The sequence below is a fragment of the Tetrao urogallus genome (genome assembly GCF_951394365.1).
Source record: "Tetrao urogallus genome assembly, chromosome: 1".
Taxonomy (NCBI): Eukaryota; Metazoa; Chordata; class Aves; order Galliformes; family Phasianidae; genus Tetrao; species Tetrao urogallus.
Genome location: NC_136813.1, coordinates 132,886,565 through 132,907,570, shown reverse-complemented (window position 1 = coordinate 132,907,570; position 21,006 = coordinate 132,886,565). Strand labels below are relative to the sequence as shown.

At 45.6% G+C, this 21,006-nt stretch overlaps 1 protein-coding gene across 1 annotated transcript in view; it reads left to right on the top strand.

Moving 5' to 3' along the window:
• Positions 1 to 21,006, top strand: part of CACNA1C (calcium voltage-gated channel subunit alpha1 C) — a gene marked incomplete at both ends in the record, with an annotated part of 471,149 nt that overhangs the window by 434,717 nt on the left and 15,426 nt on the right. Inside the window, 8 exons of the mRNA XM_079548089.1 lie at positions 5,227 to 5,259; positions 8,281 to 8,409; positions 11,319 to 11,384; positions 14,760 to 14,851; positions 15,532 to 15,697; positions 16,570 to 16,697; positions 18,341 to 18,437; positions 19,331 to 19,433. Of these exons, the coding sequence (XP_079404215.1) occupies positions 5,227 to 5,259; positions 8,281 to 8,409; positions 11,319 to 11,384; positions 14,760 to 14,851; positions 15,532 to 15,697; positions 16,570 to 16,697; positions 18,341 to 18,437; positions 19,331 to 19,433 (814 nt within the window). The remainder of the gene's footprint in view (positions 1 to 5,226; positions 5,260 to 8,280; positions 8,410 to 11,318; positions 11,385 to 14,759; positions 14,852 to 15,531; positions 15,698 to 16,569; positions 16,698 to 18,340; positions 18,438 to 19,330; positions 19,434 to 21,006) is intronic.

Here is a 21,006-nt window from a genome sequence, read left to right as displayed (position 1 = left end):
TTGTGTCATCTTAGACCACGTCTCAGCTTGTGAGTGACCCACGTGTGAAATAAACATCTCCAGAACAGTAGTGCTATTGTCTTGCAGCTGCCTTATTTGTGCCCTAATCTTGACAGCCAGTCAAGATTAAAGTGGCCAAAAAGCTGAAATAATCCTTCCGTTCTTTCTCCCCCTCTGTAGCAACAAAATCAAAGCACTGTTTGCCTGCCTGGTATTCCTAATGAACATACTTTTAATTTAATTCCCTTCTGAATCTTAATTATATTTGTATGGTGAGGTAATTTTCTCAGAATGTCTCTTTCCACCATCATTTTGTGCCTAAGAATGCTACAGATGCAGTGTGGCTGAAGTAGACCACACTCTTGGAGGACTTCAGAATACAAGCCTTGAGCTCAAGAGGACCAATATTCTAGAGCTGCAAATTAATTACACAGCACTGCTGCCAGCTCAGCTGAACTCTGCAGATTCTCAGAGGCATCCTTCCTGGAATAAGTAATAAAAAGCAAGTGGTGATTTATCACCCCCTTCTTCATGGGAGAGCCAGTGGACAAGTTTCCAGCAGATATGGCATCTTCGTGGGTAACTTTTCATTCTCTGATCATCAACAGCAATCAGAGAACCAGCGGACATTCATCACTAGCAACCAACTACTGCGAGTGGTCTCTTAAGAGCTTCCAACACAAGCTATGTTCTCCTCAGTGGAAAAATCCTATTAGTGATTCTTAGTCACATAAGGTAACATAAGTATCTGACCAGTTTGATTTTGTGAGAAATACCAAGATGCAATCATGTCACGGTGCTACAGTCTCGGATTTCCTCTCATCTCTTCAAAACTAAGGCTGCCAGGCAAAATTAGAAATGTGGCCAATACAGCATTGTGTTAACTGAGACAGCTCTACCTAACAAAGCACCAATAACTGTGTGCGTTAAGCTGATTACCAGTTCTTCCTATCAAGCCAGGCTGGATTCTGCCTTGCAAAGGATTACAAAACTAGCTTCCTTCCTACAAACAGAACATGGCTTGCTGGAAAGTAAAAAGTTTCGCTTCTCAAAGGCAGGGAGAAACTCAGCTTGGACTTCCTAACACGGATTAGAGCTTCAGTGTATCCTGTAGTGTAAAAAATGGCTAAGTAATGGGAATGCCACCTGCCCATGCTATCATCCCAGCAATAATCAGACTTCTATAAGTACTGCCCAGCAGTTATGGAGCCTCCTTGGATTTACTAATTCACTATATGATGCATAATGCATATGATATGCATATGATATAATGCATATGATGCATATGATGCATATGATCCTAATGGAGTTCCCCTGTTTCTAGGTGCTATTTTTTCTGATGTAGTTTTCCCTTGTAGTTGTCAGAAAATCAGCCAAAAAGAACCAGGTAGCTCAAACTTCTCAAAGTGGTCCTCTATCTCTAATGTTCCACAGGGACAAGGAGGGATTGATGCCTCTTCTTGGGATTTTTCTACTGAAACTTTGATTTGAATTTATTAGCTCGCCTTATTATTTTCTTCTAAGTCACTGTGTATCAGAAAATATTCTAAGCCAGGGCTCTTTCAAGGGTCTTCAATACCACTGTGATGGTATAAAGCCTTTAATCTTCTTGCTCATATTTTGGCCTCTGTTCTTACAGATCTTTAGGGCCAAGTCATTCTCTCTTCAAAACTTTCAGAATTTCAAGATGGGCAGCATTTTGTAGTACACTATTGACTGTTATACATTGCCCTTAAAACACTGAAACTGGTTCTCCCAGAATGCAAATGTTATCCTCTCCTAGTTTACAAAGCGTGTTGGATTCAGCATCTGGAACGCCCCTAAACATATTCCTCCAGCAATATTTCCTTAACTTGGTGGCATGATCAGATATGACTCAAATGTGAGTCAGCATGTATGTTCAGGAGATTCTGGCCCACTCCCACCTGGCTAGGTGAAGCAGTACTGGTTAACCAGAGAGCAGGACTGGCAGGAAGACAGAACAGTTACCATATTCTGAGCTGTGTCCTCTAAGATTTTAAGTATCTCTCTGTTGAGTACACATGCCTTCCTTCCTGGGAACCTTCTTACCTGGGATCTTGAATCATAATGGGTACAAGCTGTGCCTTTTATTTTTGGGCTCATAGAGGCTTTAAGGATGTATATGAGTGGGCAGCAGCTCAAGCAGTGTTTCCGTGTGTGCTGACACATACTAAACATGGTAAAAATAACATACATGTGGGCAGCAAAATTCTGAGGAGTTTTCCAGACATGTTTCAGAGATCTCTGTCTTTATCCTAGTGAATCTTTATGTTGACTTCTAGGACCTGCCTCTCTATTTTTTGACCTTTTCTGCTCCTTGACATCTGCTACCTTTGTAAATGTGTTAACATCAAGAACAAATCTAAATAATAATAATAATAAAAGGAATGGCCCAATCAGCTCAGTGCATTCATCCCCATTGAGTGCCTTTACATGGAAGTATCCTGCCTTAGATGTATCTCTTGCCCCTCTTAACCTGCAGATTCCTTTTTGTATCACTCTTGGCTGTGTCTCTGGACTTGCTTGTGACTTATACTCTTTTCTCTGTGATGGAAGTTGCTCAGAACATCATCTCTTGGTTAATCTTACTGTCATTGTTTTTTCCCTTTTTGATTCAGTTACGTGCATAGTACTTGTCCCCCAAATGACAAGAGTGAGGTAGAATAGAGCGAAGTTCCTTTGCAGGTTAGACCTTAAGCAGAGGAAGAGATGACTTCAAAAGAGTTCAGCCAAGGCTGCTTTTTGTTACATGGTGTTGCTTATCCAAAACCTCCTTCAAAGATAATAAACAGCTGAAGATTTGCTGTAGTACATTTTTCTGAGATATGCAGAAATAAAATCTTGTCTGCTTTAACCGGGCATTCAACACTGACTTTAATTCCAAGTACCTATCATCATGTTTCCATCCTTCATTCTCAGGTGCCAGGTGCTTGTCTTTGTCCTTAAATTGGCGTGCTCTCATCATTTGCAAGGTTACAGATTCTCAGAGAATCTAGCGATGGCTTTCTGCATTATCATTAGGAATGGCCAAACTTTAAAAGTTACAGTAACAGCTTCTCAGGTATCCCTGCTCAGGTCCATGTGGTGATTCTTTGGCATCCATGGAAAATGGTAGTATTTGTCTCCCCTCTCAAGCTGAGGATTGATTCTGCCCCTATATACCTAAGCACAAAATACCATAGAGTGCAAGCATATCGAGAGCCTCAACCCATTTTGCTAGCTTGTACAGGTATCACCTGCCAGCATTAATGGAAACTTTCCTGTGCTGCTTTGGAGCACTTATTGTAGGTAGAGATACACTATGTTCCATATTTGACTCCATCTTAAAGCATAGGCCAGTTACTTAAGGGAATAAAAGAGGAGTAAGTCAAACTCTGCTCCATGTCTTAGTGACATGGATACTCAGAGCCTCTGGTTCCTAGTTCTCCAACGTGTTGCCAGCTTCCTCTAAGTTGAGCATCCCATATCAACAGTACTATCTTAGCTTGTTACAGTCATATCCTCTTATACAGATTTTTTACTGTTACATAACTATTTTCCTCACTTCCTGATGAAGCACTGAAAATATCAAACTGACAATTAAGTTACATTATTCCACAGTAACTTACAAGGCTTCTTCAGACAGACAGTCAGAGATGCACTGCCACTGTCAACTAGGAAGGATGGAAAATCCTGAAAGGTTCTGAAAAATTTTTTACTTCCTTCAACCAGTTTGGAGGAGCTTTGTACCTTCTACCAGGAAAGCAGTAACTTGCAGAATAAAGCTCCTGTTGTAAGAAAAGATTATTTGCAAAACTGATAGGAGGAAAGAGGGTGGTACAGAGAAAAGCACTGCTGGAAAGGAGAGATTTGCCCAGCAACACAAAATCAAAATCTCTGCCTGGGCTGTAAGAAACATTCCCATGGGCAATTCTCCCTTATTTGGCATTCAAGCCAACATTTGCCTGTATATGTGATATGAAAACACAAGCAAACGTGAAAGAGGAGGAGAAAAACAATGAAAGCTGTCCCTACCAAACCAACAAGTTAACCCAAAAGAATATTGCATGATCAGATATAGCTTGGCTTTTTAATTCATCTTATTTGCCTATAACACCAAATTGTCTAAGCATCCAAAATACAGAGTTTATTTAGGTAATACAGTGACAGTTTTGTTAGTACAGTGCCCTTGGAGAGCAGAAGCACACTGATTTGGCACTAGAGGAGAATTTTGCCATTGGCAGAGAAGGTCCATCAGTTTCAGTTTTGGTAGCATAGTTATAGGAAGCAATGTAAGACAGGCTTGACATGGAGCATATGGCAGAGATTGGAGTCTGGAGGGTTATACTGCCATTGCACCAAAGGATTTCTGATAACACTGCCTTTATTTAATTTTTAATTCTGCTTCTTACACGTAAGGGTATTTGCTGCCTTGAGTGTTTTTTAGAATTGCTTTCAGTATTGGAAATGGCCCCAGGAGTTAATCAAGAAGTGTCAGGAAGAGTGTTTGCAGCAACTACACTCTTCCAGGGAGGACTGGGGCTCAGCTCAGCTGAGCTTGGCCTCAAACAACACATCCAATGGGTGCTGCAGCTTTGCTGAGGTGGGTGAAGGGTAGAGCAAGCTAACCAGCCTTACTAATCTGCTTTTCTAATCAGCTGGAAGTAGGCATTTAGGGTTGACAAGAACTGATTGCACTGTCCCAGCACATTTTCTTAGTAAGAACAATGTGATCATCCAGAACTATGTGTAGGGAAATGGGGGTATATAAATAGAGAACTTTGCTTTAGCATTGGGATGTTGTGGATTTAGTTAGACTGATGCACTAGATGCTGGCTGCTCCCTATGCAGTCATTGCTGGATCTGGGCCGAGGAACTGAATCTAGTCTTGTACCCAACTTGGCTGTGGTGATGCAAGAAACATTTTAACCTCACCTGCCTGGATTCTGGGATGTCTAGCACTGAGGAAACAACAGGTCAAATTTACATGTGGTGTTAGTGGATGCAGCTCACATTGTTGAATTCAATGGGAGTTGTACCTACTTCTGCCGTGGCCAGCTTTGATCCTGGACATCCTAAGGATTGAGCCCAGCCTCTTGTGCATTACTTTCACATTCTTTTTTGCCCTTTCTGCCATTTTGTTGCTCCTGTTAGCCAAGACCTAGTTTACTAGGGCTCTTGATTGAAGACTTATTACAGCTTATTTCTGTCTGCCTTTCTTTAAAGCCAGCTGAAAATACCCAATGCTCTTCCTCTATGGTAAGACCGAAAATACAGACCACCCTCCTAGCTTCTGTGACACTCTTTCTAACACACTCCTTTATTCTCTTTCCCCTGATCACAAGTTCTCTCTCCAAGCCCAGCCTAGTTATTTGTGCATGAAGCTGCCATGTTGTGTATTGGTGTGAGTCTGGTGTTCACATGAGCTGTGAATATGCTGCACATGTGTATTTCTTGTGCATCCTGAGCTTTCCTTTGGTCAAGTTAACTGTCGTTCTGCCTTCTAATGAATCACTAAGAGAGAACACGACCTGTTCAGATTTCTTGTTAGCCATGACCTACATCACTACCAACGTGATGACTTTGCAATGAGATTTCATGTCCAATTTTACAGACTGGAAAAGGAGTGAGATTCTGAAGCTCCTCTTTGGTGAGGTGTTGCTGCTGTAACGTATGAGTTTATAGTATATACTATAACCATGCAACGGTGCACATAAATTGTACTGCTTTGGTGTACAAGGAAGTTCCTACACTGCACCAGCAGAGCTTCAGTGACTCCATTCTGCGATTGCCACTCTGGAGTACTTTTCTCCTCTGACAAAGATATGCCTTCAAAAGTCTGGATGGCTGCTAGGAAAGAGTAAGCAAGTCTACTCAGACACTTACACGTTAATGTGCAGCCACCTTGTTTCAAAATGGCCTCAATCTCCTGAGGCATCACTGATTAATTTTGGCTGAGTGCTTCGATGTCACTGAGTTACAGAGATCTGTGTCAGGGACAAATTTCACAGAATCACAGAATTGCAGGGTTGGAAGGTACTCAAGCGATCATTGAGTCCAACCCCCTCCTAAAGCAGTGCCCTACGTTAGATTGCACAGGTAGGGGTCCAGATGGGTCTGGAATATCTCCATAGAAGGAGACTCCACAACCTCTCTGGGCAGCCTGTTCCAGTGCTCTGTCACCCTTACCATAAAGTTCTTCTGTGTTTATTCCACGCTGTCCACTTTTTAGATCTTCTCAACCTTGGGACCTAAGGAGGGCAGGGACAGTTGTCTGCTTTCATCCCCTGTCTCCTCACAACAAGACAAAGCAGTGTCTGTCTAGACCCATGTCCTATCATGCTGCCATCCAAAGAGCTAAGCCCAGAAGGAGCAGCAGCAGCAGTTAGGATGAGAAAAACTTTCTTTTTTTTGTCACAACCACAGCAGTCGTGATGTCCACACTACTTTGGAATTTAAACCTCAATTCTTTTTAGGTGGTACTGGAATTTAGCTCCTTAGGGAAAGTGAAAAGGAGACCGTAGGGCTTCTGTAGGACTGGGGGATGTACACAACCCTACAGCTAGCCCTCTGGGACTGTAGTTCTGAAGTCATTCAATGCCAAGATTTTTGATTTCTTGACAGCTATATTCCCTCCTTCACCTCAGAGCCATTCCCTCCAATTCACTGAAGCCCCCAGGCTGTTGCTCAAGTCAGAACACAGGAATGGTGAGATTTAGGGAGCAATCAGCCATTTCCATGGCACAGCCTATTCCCCCCCATCTTTTTCACCATGCTACTGTGTGGGCAGCCAGGATCAGCCTTTGCTGCAGACTGGAGGAGGCTGCCCAAAATACCCACTGGTGATTCACACGGATAGACAGACAGACTGCAGCTGTACTGCAGTTCTGAGGCACTGCAGGCACACAGCAGCAGACAGGGCTGAGAGGCAGCCAGGTGGATGAAGCCAAACACAAACCAGCATGTCCCAGGTGGGAAACAGAAGATGCACACAGCATCTTCATCTGCACGTCTGGAGTTTTAATCCCAGAAATGCATATACGAGAGGTTTCTGTGCCTCAGGTTTTATCAGAAATAGAGACAGCTGCAGCTTTTGCTGTCCTGTGACAGGAAATCCCAAGGGTCTGTTCTCTCTTGGTTTACACAGTGGTGAGTAGTTAACAGCGAGGGTGATCTGCACTGTTTCTTCCTCCAAAATGTTGCTCTTTTGGTGTTTCGACTCCAACTTTGCAGGATAGGTGTGGACAGAACAGGGGTCTCTGAGCCCTTCATTGCAAGCCAGGTGGCAGGGTGACAGTGTTATCTCTGTATGTGACAGAAGGCTATATTCCCACAGTGCTTCTAGTGGAAACCAGGAGCTCTGCAGTCTGCGTGCAGTATTTTAGGGAGTTAATGAGCTGGGAAACATTGCATTGCTGTGCCTTGTGCTAGGCAGCAGGGCCTCCACAGGTGAGCCTGCTGGCATCTGGGCAGTCAGAAGGAGATTGCCTTCACATGTGTGAAGTCTTAGGAATGTCAGAGTCGGTTACAGGCCCAGGGGAAAATGCTTAGGGACAAAGCAGATGCTGTGAGGAAAAAAAAAAAGAAAAAAAAAAAGGGCTATTTAAAAACACTGCACGCTTGAACAGTAGCAGAGAAGCCAAAATAAAACATTAAAAAAAAAAAAAAAAGGAAGAAAGCAAAAAGGCAGATCGCAGACTGTGGGAAGTACAACAGGGTCATGAGAAATGCACAAGGCCCAAATGCAGAGCAGCGAGTGCAGCTCAGCCCCAGCAGCATGGCCGCAGCAGGGCCACCATTGGTACACGTAGTGCCAGCATCCCATTCTGGATCTCAGAGCAGACCTGGGACCTGCTGTTTCCCAGCAGAGCAAGTGGCACGTGGCCGGTGCCTAGAGATGCTGACTGAGGGGCTCACTGGGATCAACCATCTGAGACAGGTCCATAGAAGAAGTATCTCTCTTCTCCAGTAAAATAGCACAGGAGCATTGCATCCTGGCACTGTTAGAGGGAATGTAATGAGGGGAGCATCATCAGTCCCTGATCCTCAAAGTTCAGGCAAGCTGAAAGGAGATTCTGATGGCCTAGGAAGCCTCGTAGATAGCCTCACCGCCATGGGAGAGAAGGCCCATCCATGGTGTGCATGGGCACTGCAAGCCCAGGGAGCATTACCAGGATAAGGAACAGTGCAGTGAGCTCTCAGCATAGCGTGCTCTGTGGCCCAGGGCCCTTGTTTCTCTCGTGCTGTTGTAACTCCTGCCTCTGTGACAATGGCTTCCAGAACGCAGAGGAAAACTCTCGCATCTCAATCACCTTCTTCCGACTCTTCCGTGTGATGCGTCTTGTGAAGCTCCTGAGCCGAGGGGAGGGCATCCGGACACTGCTTTGGACCTTCATCAAATCCTTCCAGGTATCCCTTCACTTGTTTCTATAGGTCATAGCCCTTCTGTTTTTCTCCCCTTGGCTGCCCCACAGGATGTGTTTCACCCCCACTGCCTAAGCCAAAGAATGCTCAGCAGAGCAGCACGCACAGGCAGCATGCAGCACAAAGGAGCCTCAGGCAAAAGGAGATCACAGTGGATGGCTGCCTGGGTATGAGTTTCATCTTTAAAGCATGAGTAATTGCTTGAGACCCTCCTGAACCTCCTTGATGGTTCTCTTCAACTCAATTACTGTCTGAAACCGTTTTTTTTTTTTTTCTTTCTTTCTTTCCCCTCCCCCCCCCCCCCCCCAATTTTGGCTGTATTTTATAACTTGTTTTAAGTGGAACTCACAGGGGAAGGCAAGGGTCTCAATTAAATTTCCCTTGAGCCTTGTTTTGAGGATTCCAGTGAATATTAGGGGTGTGGGCCCCATGCTTTCATCCAGAAAGGATTTCACCTTTTCAGCCCTAAACCTTTGGCCTTGGTAACAGTGACAAGTTATTGGATCACTGATGCTTTCACGCTGTAGACAGGTGCATTTCAGTGGTAGGTGAAGTACCAGAGGAGAGAGTGGACGCAAAGGAGACCAGACAGGTTAAGAATTGTCACCCCTGGTGGTGAAACAAACACCAAAAGAGAGCTTATTGCTAGAAAAAAAGCTTCCAACACGGATTCTAATCTAGCATAGAAAAACATTTGTCAAAGATTAAGCAAGTTCCTGCCTTTTTGATAAGGAGGTAGTGGGCCAGCACAACCTGTCTGATAGTTGGGGCGAAGCTGGAGAAAGCATCAGGTTATTACTTGAGCTACTCCAGTGGGAGCCATTTTGTCTGCATGCACAGGAATGAGGTTCCCTTGGCACCACTCAGTGTCCCTGATGGATGGAACAGTCACACTTTTGCAGTTCCTGGTCCCCCGCCCCTTGTCTCCAAGCTCCTCCAGCTTGCTCTTACCCTGAGCTCAGTGTGCCAGGGCTCTCGGCTGGAGAGGATGACGTGGATGGGAAAGGGAGTGCCTGGTGCTTCAGTGACCTTCAGACCTCTGTGACTGGAGAGTCACTTTTAGACAGGGTTGAAGGGTGATGAGAGAAAGTATCAGGGGAGGTATCTTCCATAGCAGGGGAAAAAAAAAAAAAAAAAAGAAGAAGAAAAAAAAAACCAAAACACCCACTGAGCAAGTTTCTTTCTCCTTTAAAGCCCTTAGCTGTTTATAACATAGTATTCTCTGCTTGGAGCTCCTCCTCTTGCAACTACTTTATAGCTAAGAATAGGCCCAGTGCAGAGCTCCCAGCTCAGCCACTCCCACCGCCACAATCTGGGATCCCTGCAGATTTTGTCTGGCACAAGCTCTTCCCCGTGTCCCCACATGCTTCCAGGAAGTGTTGTTGTTCACACAGGGCAGCCTCAAAAGCAGCGAACTCATGCAAGAGTTCAGATCCCATCATGACCACGGTGCACGCTGGGCGTATGATGCCTTATATATAGCCCAGGACACTGGTCAGAGGAGAGCCTGGTGGGAAAATGCGCAGCGGGGTTTCCGCAGGAGAGAGAGCAGCAGAGAGCAGGCTGGTGGGTGGGAGGAGTAGGAAGCGAGAGGGGTGCTGAGGGCCAGGCGAGGCCGTGGGAAGCAGAAGGACAAAGTGGTAAATGCAGGGAAAGACAGAGCTGGAGGAGGACAGAGCCAGGGGAGGGGAATATGGGAGATGGGGAATTCCCATGGGGAGTAATGGGCAGAGATGAGTGGGAAGGTGCGTCAGTGGGCTGAGCAGAAAAACATGGAAAAAGGTTAAGGGCCAGGTGGGAAGACGTTCTTCCAAGCCCCATGTGAAAGATGGAACTGATAAGGTTACGCCCATCTGGACACTGACAGACATTTTTCAAAGGTTTAACTTACAGCTATTTTAATATTCAGTTCTCTTTGAGATTACTTTTGCAGGTCTTCATCAAATCCCGATGGCAGTCAGTGAAAATTCCTCAGTTTTTCCTGTAGGATTGAGTCCTACTGAATTGAAGCATAAACTTGAAATGTATAAATAATTTCATGTTAAAAAATAATAAGAAGAAGAATGTTGTAGATCCGTAAAATGAGGTGTTCAGAATCCTGACCAGGAGCTGTACTGACATTTTAGGATAAATACTACTGCCTGTTGCCTTTGAAGTGAGGTCTGGAAATCTCTGGCCTGAGTACTATATATTTCAACAGCAACAGGGTAGAAAGTGCCTTCTCAAAGACCCAAGACTGTGAGGGCCTGAGCTGTATCCTGATTCCTGCTAGCATGGAGGAAACCAAGAGCACTCAACACTTTGCTGATTGCACAGGCCTCTTCCTTATGAGGCAGCTCTGTGTATCAGGGCTCTGCATTTTCTCTTCAGTAGCAGATCACTGACACGTAGGGCATGGCAGACACCGTCACAGACACCTAACACTGAGCCAGGAACAAAGCTCTGGCTGCCTTAGGTACTTAGGATGGGATCGGTCATTGTAGGAGAGACCTTGAAGTTGGGTCTGGGCAGCTGTTGCATTTTTTATTTCACCAGACTGGATCCTGAAAATAAACAAATAAATAAATAAAAACAGTTAGAGGACATTGCCATTCGGGACAGAAGGATAGCAGTTACAGTAGTTTTCTCCTGCCTGTAGGCAGCTGTGTGGGCTGTTTGTGCCCTGACTTCCCCCACTCTGCCAAGGGCAGGACTAGCTCAAATGGGGAGAGGGAGCAGAGTCAGAGCCCGGCTGGGCTGGGAGGGAACAAGGGTGGCAAGTGTGGGCCTGTGTCGGCATCTAGTGGCCACCTGGTGAGTTACAGCCTCTGCCCGGTTTTCCCAAGCCTGTGCCGCAGAGCCCTTCCAGGATGCCAGGCACGGTGGAGACACGTCTCTTTCTTTCTCATTTCTAGGCTCTCCCCTATGTGGCTCTTCTAATAGTGATGTTGTTCTTCATCTACGCCGTGATCGGGATGCAGGTAGGTCATGCTAATGAGCTCAACTGCATCTTTCTCCTCCTCTTAGAGGTGTGAGGACTGACCTGTAAGGTCACTAGGTCAACATGTAGTTGTAGAGGCTTACATGAATGTTTTCCCCAAGCAAGGTAAGAAGGCAGCTAACCTTGATTGGAAAGCATTGTCTGCATGTGCACTTCCAAAAGAAGTAAGTAAACCCACTCCAGCAAAACCAAAAAAATGACCCATTTAATGATAAAACACAATATAAAATCAATAAAAGGAATGTGCCAGCCCTCCACACCACACTCCCAAAGGAATACCCAGAAACGCTGGCAAAGGTGAATTACTGCCTTGCTCATTGGCTCAAAAGAGTTGTTTCAGTGGGCTCGTGGCCATGCTGCTCTGAGCAAACCCCATTTTTCTCTCCCATCACTTTCATGCTGGCCTGATTCTACTGGCTCATAAAGAGCAGCTTTTGATTTACACCCTTGAAGGCAAATATGGGATCAGAACCAATGTACCGACTCTGTGTTTGTGCCAGTTCTTCAGGAAGCTGCATCAATACAATATCCTATTCAGCTTGCAAAATGAACTTGGAACCAGACTGAGCATTCATCTGTGCAAGGAACTGATGTTGCATACAGACCATTGAAGACAGCATGTGATAGAGGCATGGTCTGTGACAGTCCCAGCCTCATTTGCTGTGCCTCTTTTCAAACTAAGCTTCACTTTCCACTTCTGTGTTAATCAAAGATCTCAGACAAGTCGGCCATCTGGGCCCAGAGACCATAGCATAAAAAGGCAAGGCATAATTATTTCCAGAGGTCTTTAACCACAACAGGCTTCTTGGTTTCACAATGCAGACAGAAGTTGTAACAAAATTCATCTCACCTTTCTGACCTTATTTTAATTTGTTTCCTGTTACTATAATCACATCTTTTCATAGGCTCCATCCACCCTCTCCCAGTATGAAAAATAAAACCATTCTTACCTTGAATTATCATAGGTTATCTTAATTGCCCCCAGTAATTACAGCTGTCATTTAATATACTGGGCTCATACTTTAAATGTGCCTTTAATGCCTAACTAGCTCAAACGGACAAGATCTTTACAGGATTACCTGTGCTAAACAGAAAATCACTTGAGAGTATTATACTATGTTATGTAGCTACATAAAGCATTAGAAATGGCTTCCCTGCACCTACCCAGATGGGGGCTTATGATGATCATGGCACTGCCAGGGCTAGATAGATTATTCTGTAATTGTATTCCCTCTTTTGTCAGTTACTTCTAAGTTGTCTGTTTAATCACTGGCAAACATTCATGCCTCTGTTTTAATCATCTCGGCAGCCTGAAGATCATACATTTCTCTTTCACATTATCTAGATTACTGGATCGCTTTCTGTCCCCTACCTTTCAATAGAAAAGAAAGTTCCTCTCTTTTGCCCTCTTTCCTTTTAGCCTGCTGACCTGCTACCATCATTTTTTGTCATAATGGCATTTCAGACATTTCATGTGCTGTTCTCTTGGACCCTCTGACAGGAAGAGTTCTCTCACACTCAGGGATCCATAGTAGGGAGAATCCTTTTCCACTCCACTGAACAGCCTCCTTAAAGCCTGCAGGCACCAGATCTGAAGAAAATGTAAGAGTTCCCCACCTAAACAAGATCTACCACGTTATCTCAGCTACTCACCTGGCTAGGAGTGTAACATTCAAGCCTTGCTATTTGATGTGGACAAGTGGAAAAATACAAATTGATGATGGCAGAGGCAGCCACTGCTATAATGGTGCGGGAGGCACAGGCTGTGGGAGAGGAACCTCTACCTGCAGCTCTTCACAGTTGACCCATGCAAAGCTGCCATGGAAGCAGGTGCTGGTGCATCATGTGTGAGAGAAGCTGCTGGGAAGAGAGGAAAAATCAAGCTTCCAGCATGGGAGGTTCCCTTGCCTACGCTTGCCTGAAACAAAAAATACGGGCTGCTTCAGCTCAAAATGCCTCTGAGCATTTAAGCTGTTCTGCTCCTCCTCAGCACAGCTGGGGCTGTCACTGCCACCCACGGCATAGGGACAGCCGGGGCTGTTCCAGGCCTGCACATCCACCAAGATCCGCTGCAGAAAGGCTGCCATGAGCAGGCCCTCCTCCCTTCTGGTATGGCTCTTCTGTCATTGTCCTTGACGTCTCAGGATGTTAATTATCAGTGACATGTGCTTGAAAAGGAGCTCCACGTTCTCTCAGGGCTGCTCTGTTCCTGCTGCTCATCTTGGCTATGAGATTGCAGCTCTCAGCCCTTGAGGCCTCTGCCTTGCTGCTATCACTGGGCAATAGTCCTGGCCAACAGTGCTGTGCAGACCTTGTTGCCAAGCAGGATTTGTCAGGTTCTTGGTCCCAGTTCCCACAGGTATAAAAGTGTCAGACTTTCTCAAAGAAGCCTAGAACTGCCCTGCACCAGGGACTTGGCATCTGGCAGTGGGCTCCTAAAAGCTGCACCAAGTGTTGCAGGCTTCATGCTACAGCTGAACGAATGAACTGGTACAGTGATGGTTGGCTGGGCATGGGAGGAAGCTGTCAGCCATCCTTTGTGGCTCTAAGGAAAGGGCTGTCAGATCACCGTTACAATTTGGAGCAGCTCAGGTGCAGTGCATGGAGAGCCCCAAGAAGTTTGAAATAGCAAGCAGAGTTTTTTCTTCTGCACTGACTTGAACTGTTACCATCATCACTTTGTACCTAAGAGCAAGTTCCCTGCAAGGGCTGTAATTCTTCAGTTGCCTTCTCTGCATAAGCATTACTGCTGCAGACCACCTAAAACAGAACACAAGACACTGGTCTGCTTCATTTCTGTCTCAAAGAGCCACTGCTTTCATTTACATCATGAGGCTTTTAAGCTAGATCTTCCCTGTCATACACCTCGCATGTGTACCTCTGTTAGGCTTTCCCATCGCTCCGTTCCCATTTTCTCATCTTCACACTGCTGCATTCTGAAGGGTCCTGAGACATCTCCTGGTGACAAGCATGGTTTACCATGAGGGCAGGCATTTAGATAATTTCCAGACTCAACATACTTTACACTGTTTGGGGAAGATGCAAAGCACTTCACAGACTTGGAACTTCAAGGAACTTCCCATATGAGTGCCAGTTTACAGAAGGCCACATATCACCTATTCACTGTATATAAAATAAGGAAGTATATCTTGTTTAACATGAGTGCTATTCTGGTAATTAAGTACAAGCACAAGAAGCAATAGCAAATATGAAAGACCAGTGAAAATGTTTGAGAGAAGGGCAGATTCTGTTAAATGTCAGCTCTCCGGAGTGAGGGGGAGGCCAAGAGCTGCAGGTAACAGGAGGTTTGGGGGTTTTACGAAGCTAACCTTAAAAGACCTTTGCTTTCTGCCAGGTATTTGGTAAAATTGCGCTGAACGATACCACAGAAATCAACCGCAACAACAACTTCCAGACCTTCCCCCAGGCGGTGCTGCTGCTTTTCAGGTGGGTGTCTGACAGCTCTGGATTGTGTCAGTCCAGGAGTGTGATTTCTCTGCTCTTGGGCACAGTTTATCTCCTTCCAACACGTCATGCTCACAAGGTGAGTAGAAACATGTTGTCCCTTGGCGGGAGAACCTAGGAGCTGTGCCAGATGAAATGACCGCTCTGCTAAGCCTCGTGCCCTGCCACCTGCCACTGGTCAGCACTCAGTGCCCAGGGAGGGAAGCAGCTCCTGCTCAAAAGAATGGCAGACAGCTGTTCAGTTCTCTCACACCATAATACTTATCACAAACTCCTCCTTCTTTCAAATCGAGCCAATATGACTCCATCTTGTTCTTCTAGCAGGCAAAGGGGGATGAAGCCCCAGGCATGCTTTGGCATGCTGTGTTTGCACATCATCTGCTCCAGCTGTGGCCAGGTGTGCTAGGCCCAGGGAGGGGTGTTGAAGGTGGGGAGAGGAGGATGGGGAGTTGGTGTAAATGCAACTCTGTCTTTGTTTTCATGGAAGTTTTTCATGTAATACATAGCCACTGTCACATATATCTCAGCAAAATGTAAAATCCCAGACATCGGCCTCACCTGCTTGTAGTTGACTTTGGGAGAGTAGGAGAAGGTTGCTAATGTGCAGGTCCCTCCCATATCAAGGGTCACTGCTGTCTTCCCTTACTCTTTGCTGTACCCAGGTGTGCCACCGGTGAGGCCTGGCAGGAAATCATGCTGGCGTGTCTCCCAGACAAGAAGTGCGACCCAGAGTCAGAGCCGGCCAACTCCACTGAAGCTGACCACTCCTGTGGCAGCAGCTTCGCTGTCTTCTACTTCATAAGCTTCTACATGCTCTGTGCCTTCCTGGTGAGTTGGCCAAAGCACTTGTAACTTACCCCAATCAAACTGACCACTGCCTCTCCGAGCTTCAGTGCTGCACAGAAGAAGGATGGCTTCAAAGATGGGAAAATTCCTCGTGGGGTCTTTCCCAGTAGCACTCTTGCCATGACAATTCCTCCTTGGGCTCTGCAGGTTCCACCTCTCCCTGCAGCCTGGGGGATGCTCTGCTTGCACCCCAACTCTTTGTGCACAGGAGCCCTCTTCCCTCTACCCCTGTATGAGAAAACCAAATTAGCATGTTGTGGGCTGTGCTGAGGCTAGCAACGCCTCAGCCACACTTCCCACCTTCCCTCCTACCTTCCTTCTGGCTGCCGAGCAGGTTTTTTCTCCCCTGCCAGCAGCAATGACTGTGAGAATACACATACCCCACTTGCATCTGCTCCGTGTTGACAATATGGCATTGCTCAGAGTGACAGCACATGTTCTGCAGCACGCATCAGTGCGCAAAACTCTCCCAGTGAACAGCAGCAAGATTTTCAAAATGTTGGTCTGGAGCCAAGAGAAAGGATTATCTCAGCCTCACAACCCATAGAGGATAAATTCTAGGTTCTCTACCACTACCCCTAGTGGGCAAAGACACAGGTAAAAAAAAAGCCCTCACTGCACGCCCTACAGCACACTTGGGCCTCATCCATCTGCTTGCTGAATGCTGACCAGCTGAGGACTGTCCTGGGTATCTTCCCGTTTAAAATGTGGGGCTTACATGCAGGAACAGAGAGAAACCACCCCAAATGACCTCCTAGATTTACAAGTCCAAAGCTGGACTTTGAATTGAGAATGTGGAAAAGTCTGCCTGTTACCTATCTCATACACCAAGTCGTCTTTGTTCTTGTTTGCAGATCATCAATCTTTTTGTAGCTGTTATAATGGATAACTTCGATTACCTGACACGGGACTGGTCCATTTTAGGACCGCACCACCTAGATGAGTTTAAAAGGATCTGGGCAGAGTATGACCCTGAAGCCAAGTAAGTAACCCAGCCTGGATAGCAGAGCTCTTCAGGAGAACAGGCCCGTTGTTTCCTGTTCTCCAGACACAGTGCAGTAAGTGCAACATCCCTTCCTCAGGAACCCCTTTTTTTCTGCAAGAATCTTAAAACAGATCCCTCCTTAAGGTATTGCTGGTAAATCCACAGGCCAGCAATGCAGTGACACACACAAAAATCTATGCATCTGAGCTGTGCCATCACCTGGCAGGACATTGCTTTGCTTTCAGTCAAGGGGAGAAACAGACTGCTGAGTGAGGGGATACTAGAAAACTTCAGAGAAGGTTTGAGAGTTGTTCTACTGTTGTATGTGTTCGGGATATTGAATCCAAGCTATGGCAGTTCTATTTGACTTTCTACTCACAGAAGAACTGCTGTGCTCAAATCTCCACTTTGTCATGTGTCATATAGGTCCATCAAAACTGGTAGCTCCACATGACTGCGTTACATGATCTGCAGGATTGTATCAGCAGACTTGCAGGGATTTAAGGTTACACACGAACAACTCACACGAGAGCTTAACTGACATTCAGTATTACATGCTCTGCTTGACACATGCTTAGGCTTAAAGTGCATTTAGATCCCCGTTGCATAACAATGTAGTTGACAATTGTAATTGCAAAGTCTCTTCCATAATGCAAAATCCATGGAAAGAGATCTTAGCATGAATGAAAAGCAGATCTCTTCAGTTCTGGATGTGGAGACATAATGTCAAGATTAATCTGGGCTCAAGCTCTGCAATATGTGAAGCCATGTCACATTATCAGAGTGATACTTAAATTGAAACACCTCTTCCCATCCAGGGTAACAGTCCAAAGAGAATTTCAATATCGTAAGGGAGCAAGCACAGCATTCTAATAAATATGCTGTTAGCTTACAAAACAGATGCTACTATTTGTGTTTGTTTGAAGGCAAGACTGCAGCAGCTGAAGCCATATAACAGATAATCCCTCACCAAATAATATTCTGTTCATCACTGTCTATATGTGTGCTCTTTTTAACTCTTCTCCCTCAATGTCCCATGGTTGAACCTCTCCCCCCTTTTCCCCCCCCTGAGAGAATTCTTCTTTTGAAATACCATTTACAAAACTTAAATCCAACTGCTCCTGTCTCAGTTGAGGCACTTAAGGACTTTGTTTTGCACTGGCCCCAGTGATAGCCCAAGGCATAAACAAGCATCAAAAGACAGTGGCTCATGGTATGGGAGGGAAAGCTCAAGAAAAAAAAGAGACCCTCTGCACCTCTGCAACTGCTGTAGCCTTACAGCCAGGAGGCAAATAAGCAGTCATATATTTAGAGCGGGTCAGTGGTGTGAGGAGAACACCAGACTACTTATGCACTAGGGAACTACAGCTTTCAAAGCACTGAAGTCAATTCTTACAAGTACTGACTTACATATCACTGGCATCTGTGTGCTCTGTATTGATGGGAGTTTTGAGAGTATTGGGCAAGTCCTGAGGAATGCACTGAATACAAGAGGCCTGAAATAACACCTTCAGCTGTGTCCAGGTTAGAGGGGGTGGCAGGCCTGGAAAGATCTTGGTGGTACTTCTGGCAGCATCTACATGGGGTTCAGCGAATCATCCGTGGTAAGGATGTGACTCTCAATATGCTTTCTTCCTTAGGGGACGGATCAAGCACTTGGACGTGGTGACATTGCTCCGGCGGATTCAGCCTCCACTGGGCTTCGGGAAGCTTTGCCCTCACCGAGTGGCTTGCAAAGTAAGGCACACGGCAGCTTGGAGAAGGCTGGGAGTCACATGCAGTTGTGGTATCAAACACACATGCCAAGGGCAGACTTTCTGTCTCACTCGTTTCTTTGGTTGTGTGACTCCAGATATGGAAAAGATTCTCTCTAGTGAATATTGACGTGTTTATACAAAGGGCAAGGCATATATACAGAAATACCATTGCATGAAAGTGGCTTTAGAGCTCAAACAAAATCAAACTCTTAAAGCATGAAGAGCTCAAACCAAGTCCCTAGTGTTACCTCTTGTCCCAAGGCAGAAGGATGGAGCATCTGGTAAAGGCTACATCTTGCCTCAGATATATGTCCTTGGTCTCTATGAAGTTCATCCTGCAGCTGCAACGGTATTCAGCACCCAGTCTCTGTCCTACATGGCCTTACCATACCACAAAGTGGGCATAGCCCTGTTTTAAAAAAGAGAAGGAAAACCATTCATCTTTCAGGTTCCATTAATCCCATTTGTTCTTGCCTGTCACCTATGTCAGTGAAGGCTTCTAACCTTCTGTTTACATACACTTCCACTGGGCATATATTTAGTGCAGATGAGCCTGTAAGTGCCTCATGGGGTATGAAAATTCAAGTTTGCTCAAATGCCTACTGGCCGCTGGGGAAACAAAGGGTAGAAATTGATAGCCACATTGAAGAAAACAGTATACAGCAGTGGGAGAGAGATCCCAGGGCAAACTCTGAACATAGCTGGGACAAAAGCTGTGTATGACACATACTCCTATGATGACATAACCAAACTCACAGGCCATGGATGCTCAGTTGAGAGGGGTGGCAGACCTGGAGGGTATCATAAGTATGTAAGGAAGAGCAATTCAGTCCACGTCAAAATATGATTGTTCTCTTTCTCCTTATTCCACAGCGCCTTGTCTCCATGAATATGCCACTGAACAGCGATGGAACTGTCATGTTCAATGCCACTCTCTTTGCACTGGTCAGAACTGCACTGAGGATCAAGACAGAAGGTAACAAGCTTGCTGAGCGCAAGGGTAGCTGAGCGATGTACACACCAAAGTGTGCTAAGCTAGAATACAACAACATTTTATGTAAAATGAGCCCAGTTGTTAATATGCACTACTGGGTAGAAAAAATCAGTGTGAAGATGTTTGAAGGAATAATGCCTTCTAAGAAGTGTTTCTATCTCAATATTATCTAGAAAGCTAGTGCTTCTATTAACATGAGTTAACATGACATTGCAGTGATAGCGCTGTTGTAGGCCGAAGGTCAGATGGGAAGCAAACAAACTGTTAAGATATTTTCTTGGACCAGCTGGGGAAAGCAGGCAAAATCTGGGCTCAGCTTGTCCTCTTTATTGCACTCTTATCACCTTCTATAATGAAAGATACTGGTCCTGAGTCAAAACCTGGCTTGATAGATCAATTAGGTATTCTAAAAGAGCATGTGGTTCTGTCATTCACAGCTAGTCCTTGTCTCAGGAGTAGCTATGTTACATTTCAGGCACAGGAGAGCACACACACACACACAGAAAAAAAAAAAAAAGAAAAAAAAAAACCTGTAGGATTAAAAAAAATGATAGTGAGGCTTTGAATCTTGGGCTAAGCAATACTTGGCTGTAGCCAAAGAGGCTCTCCTGAGGAAAAAGCAAACTGCAACCCCGATACAACATCTTGTGTCTTATGAAAAAGAGGCCCAAAGAAAGACATGAATTTTTCGTCTGTCTTAGCCTTAGACTCTCAGGGTCATCATCAGTGAACTCCTGGGAAACCATCTAACTGCTTGCTTTTTCCTTTGCAGGATCCTGTAAGTGGTTAGGGCAGGAGTCTGGAATTCAACCTTCTGAGTCATATTTCTGCCTTTGATGCTTTCCAGCTGTTTCATCCTCACCAATGTTATTTAATGTTCATGTCTTCACTGCATCATATTAAGAGAGCTGCTGGCATGCACAGGCTTAGTGTAGCACACTGAGGAGGAGGAGCCTTAGCGCTTGGAGAGTAGGAAGAAAAGTTGGAGGAACAGCACCTTTGAAAAGAAAATACAGTAGTTTAGTCCCTTGTAGTTTATACTTGCAGCAGGGGATTCTGGCTGATGGCAAGCTGAACACAAATCAGCAGCGTGCCCTGGCAGCCAAAAAGGCAAACTGTACCCTGGGATACACCAGGCCCAGCACTGCCACTGGGCAAGGGAAGAGAGCAGATCCACGGGGAGCAGAGGGGCAGCGCTGAGCTCTGCAGTGTGTGACAGCAACAGGGCTCAAGGGAACGGCATGGAGCTGTGTCAGGGGAGGGCAGCTGGGGGTCAGGGACAGAGGGTGGTGGGCATGGAATGGGCTGCCCAGGGCAGTGGGCACGGCCCCAGGCTGCTGGAATCTGAGGAGTGTTTGGACACTGCTCTCAGCCAAAGGGTTTGGATTTTGGGTGGTGCTGTGTGGAGCCAGGAACTGGAATCAGTGACCCTTGTGGGTCCCCTCCAACTCAGGATCTTCTATAATGCTACAATTCTATGAGGAAACTACTGGAAAGGGCCACAAGGAGGCTTAGATCTTCACACTTCTAGCTGAATCTTCACCAACAATTATTT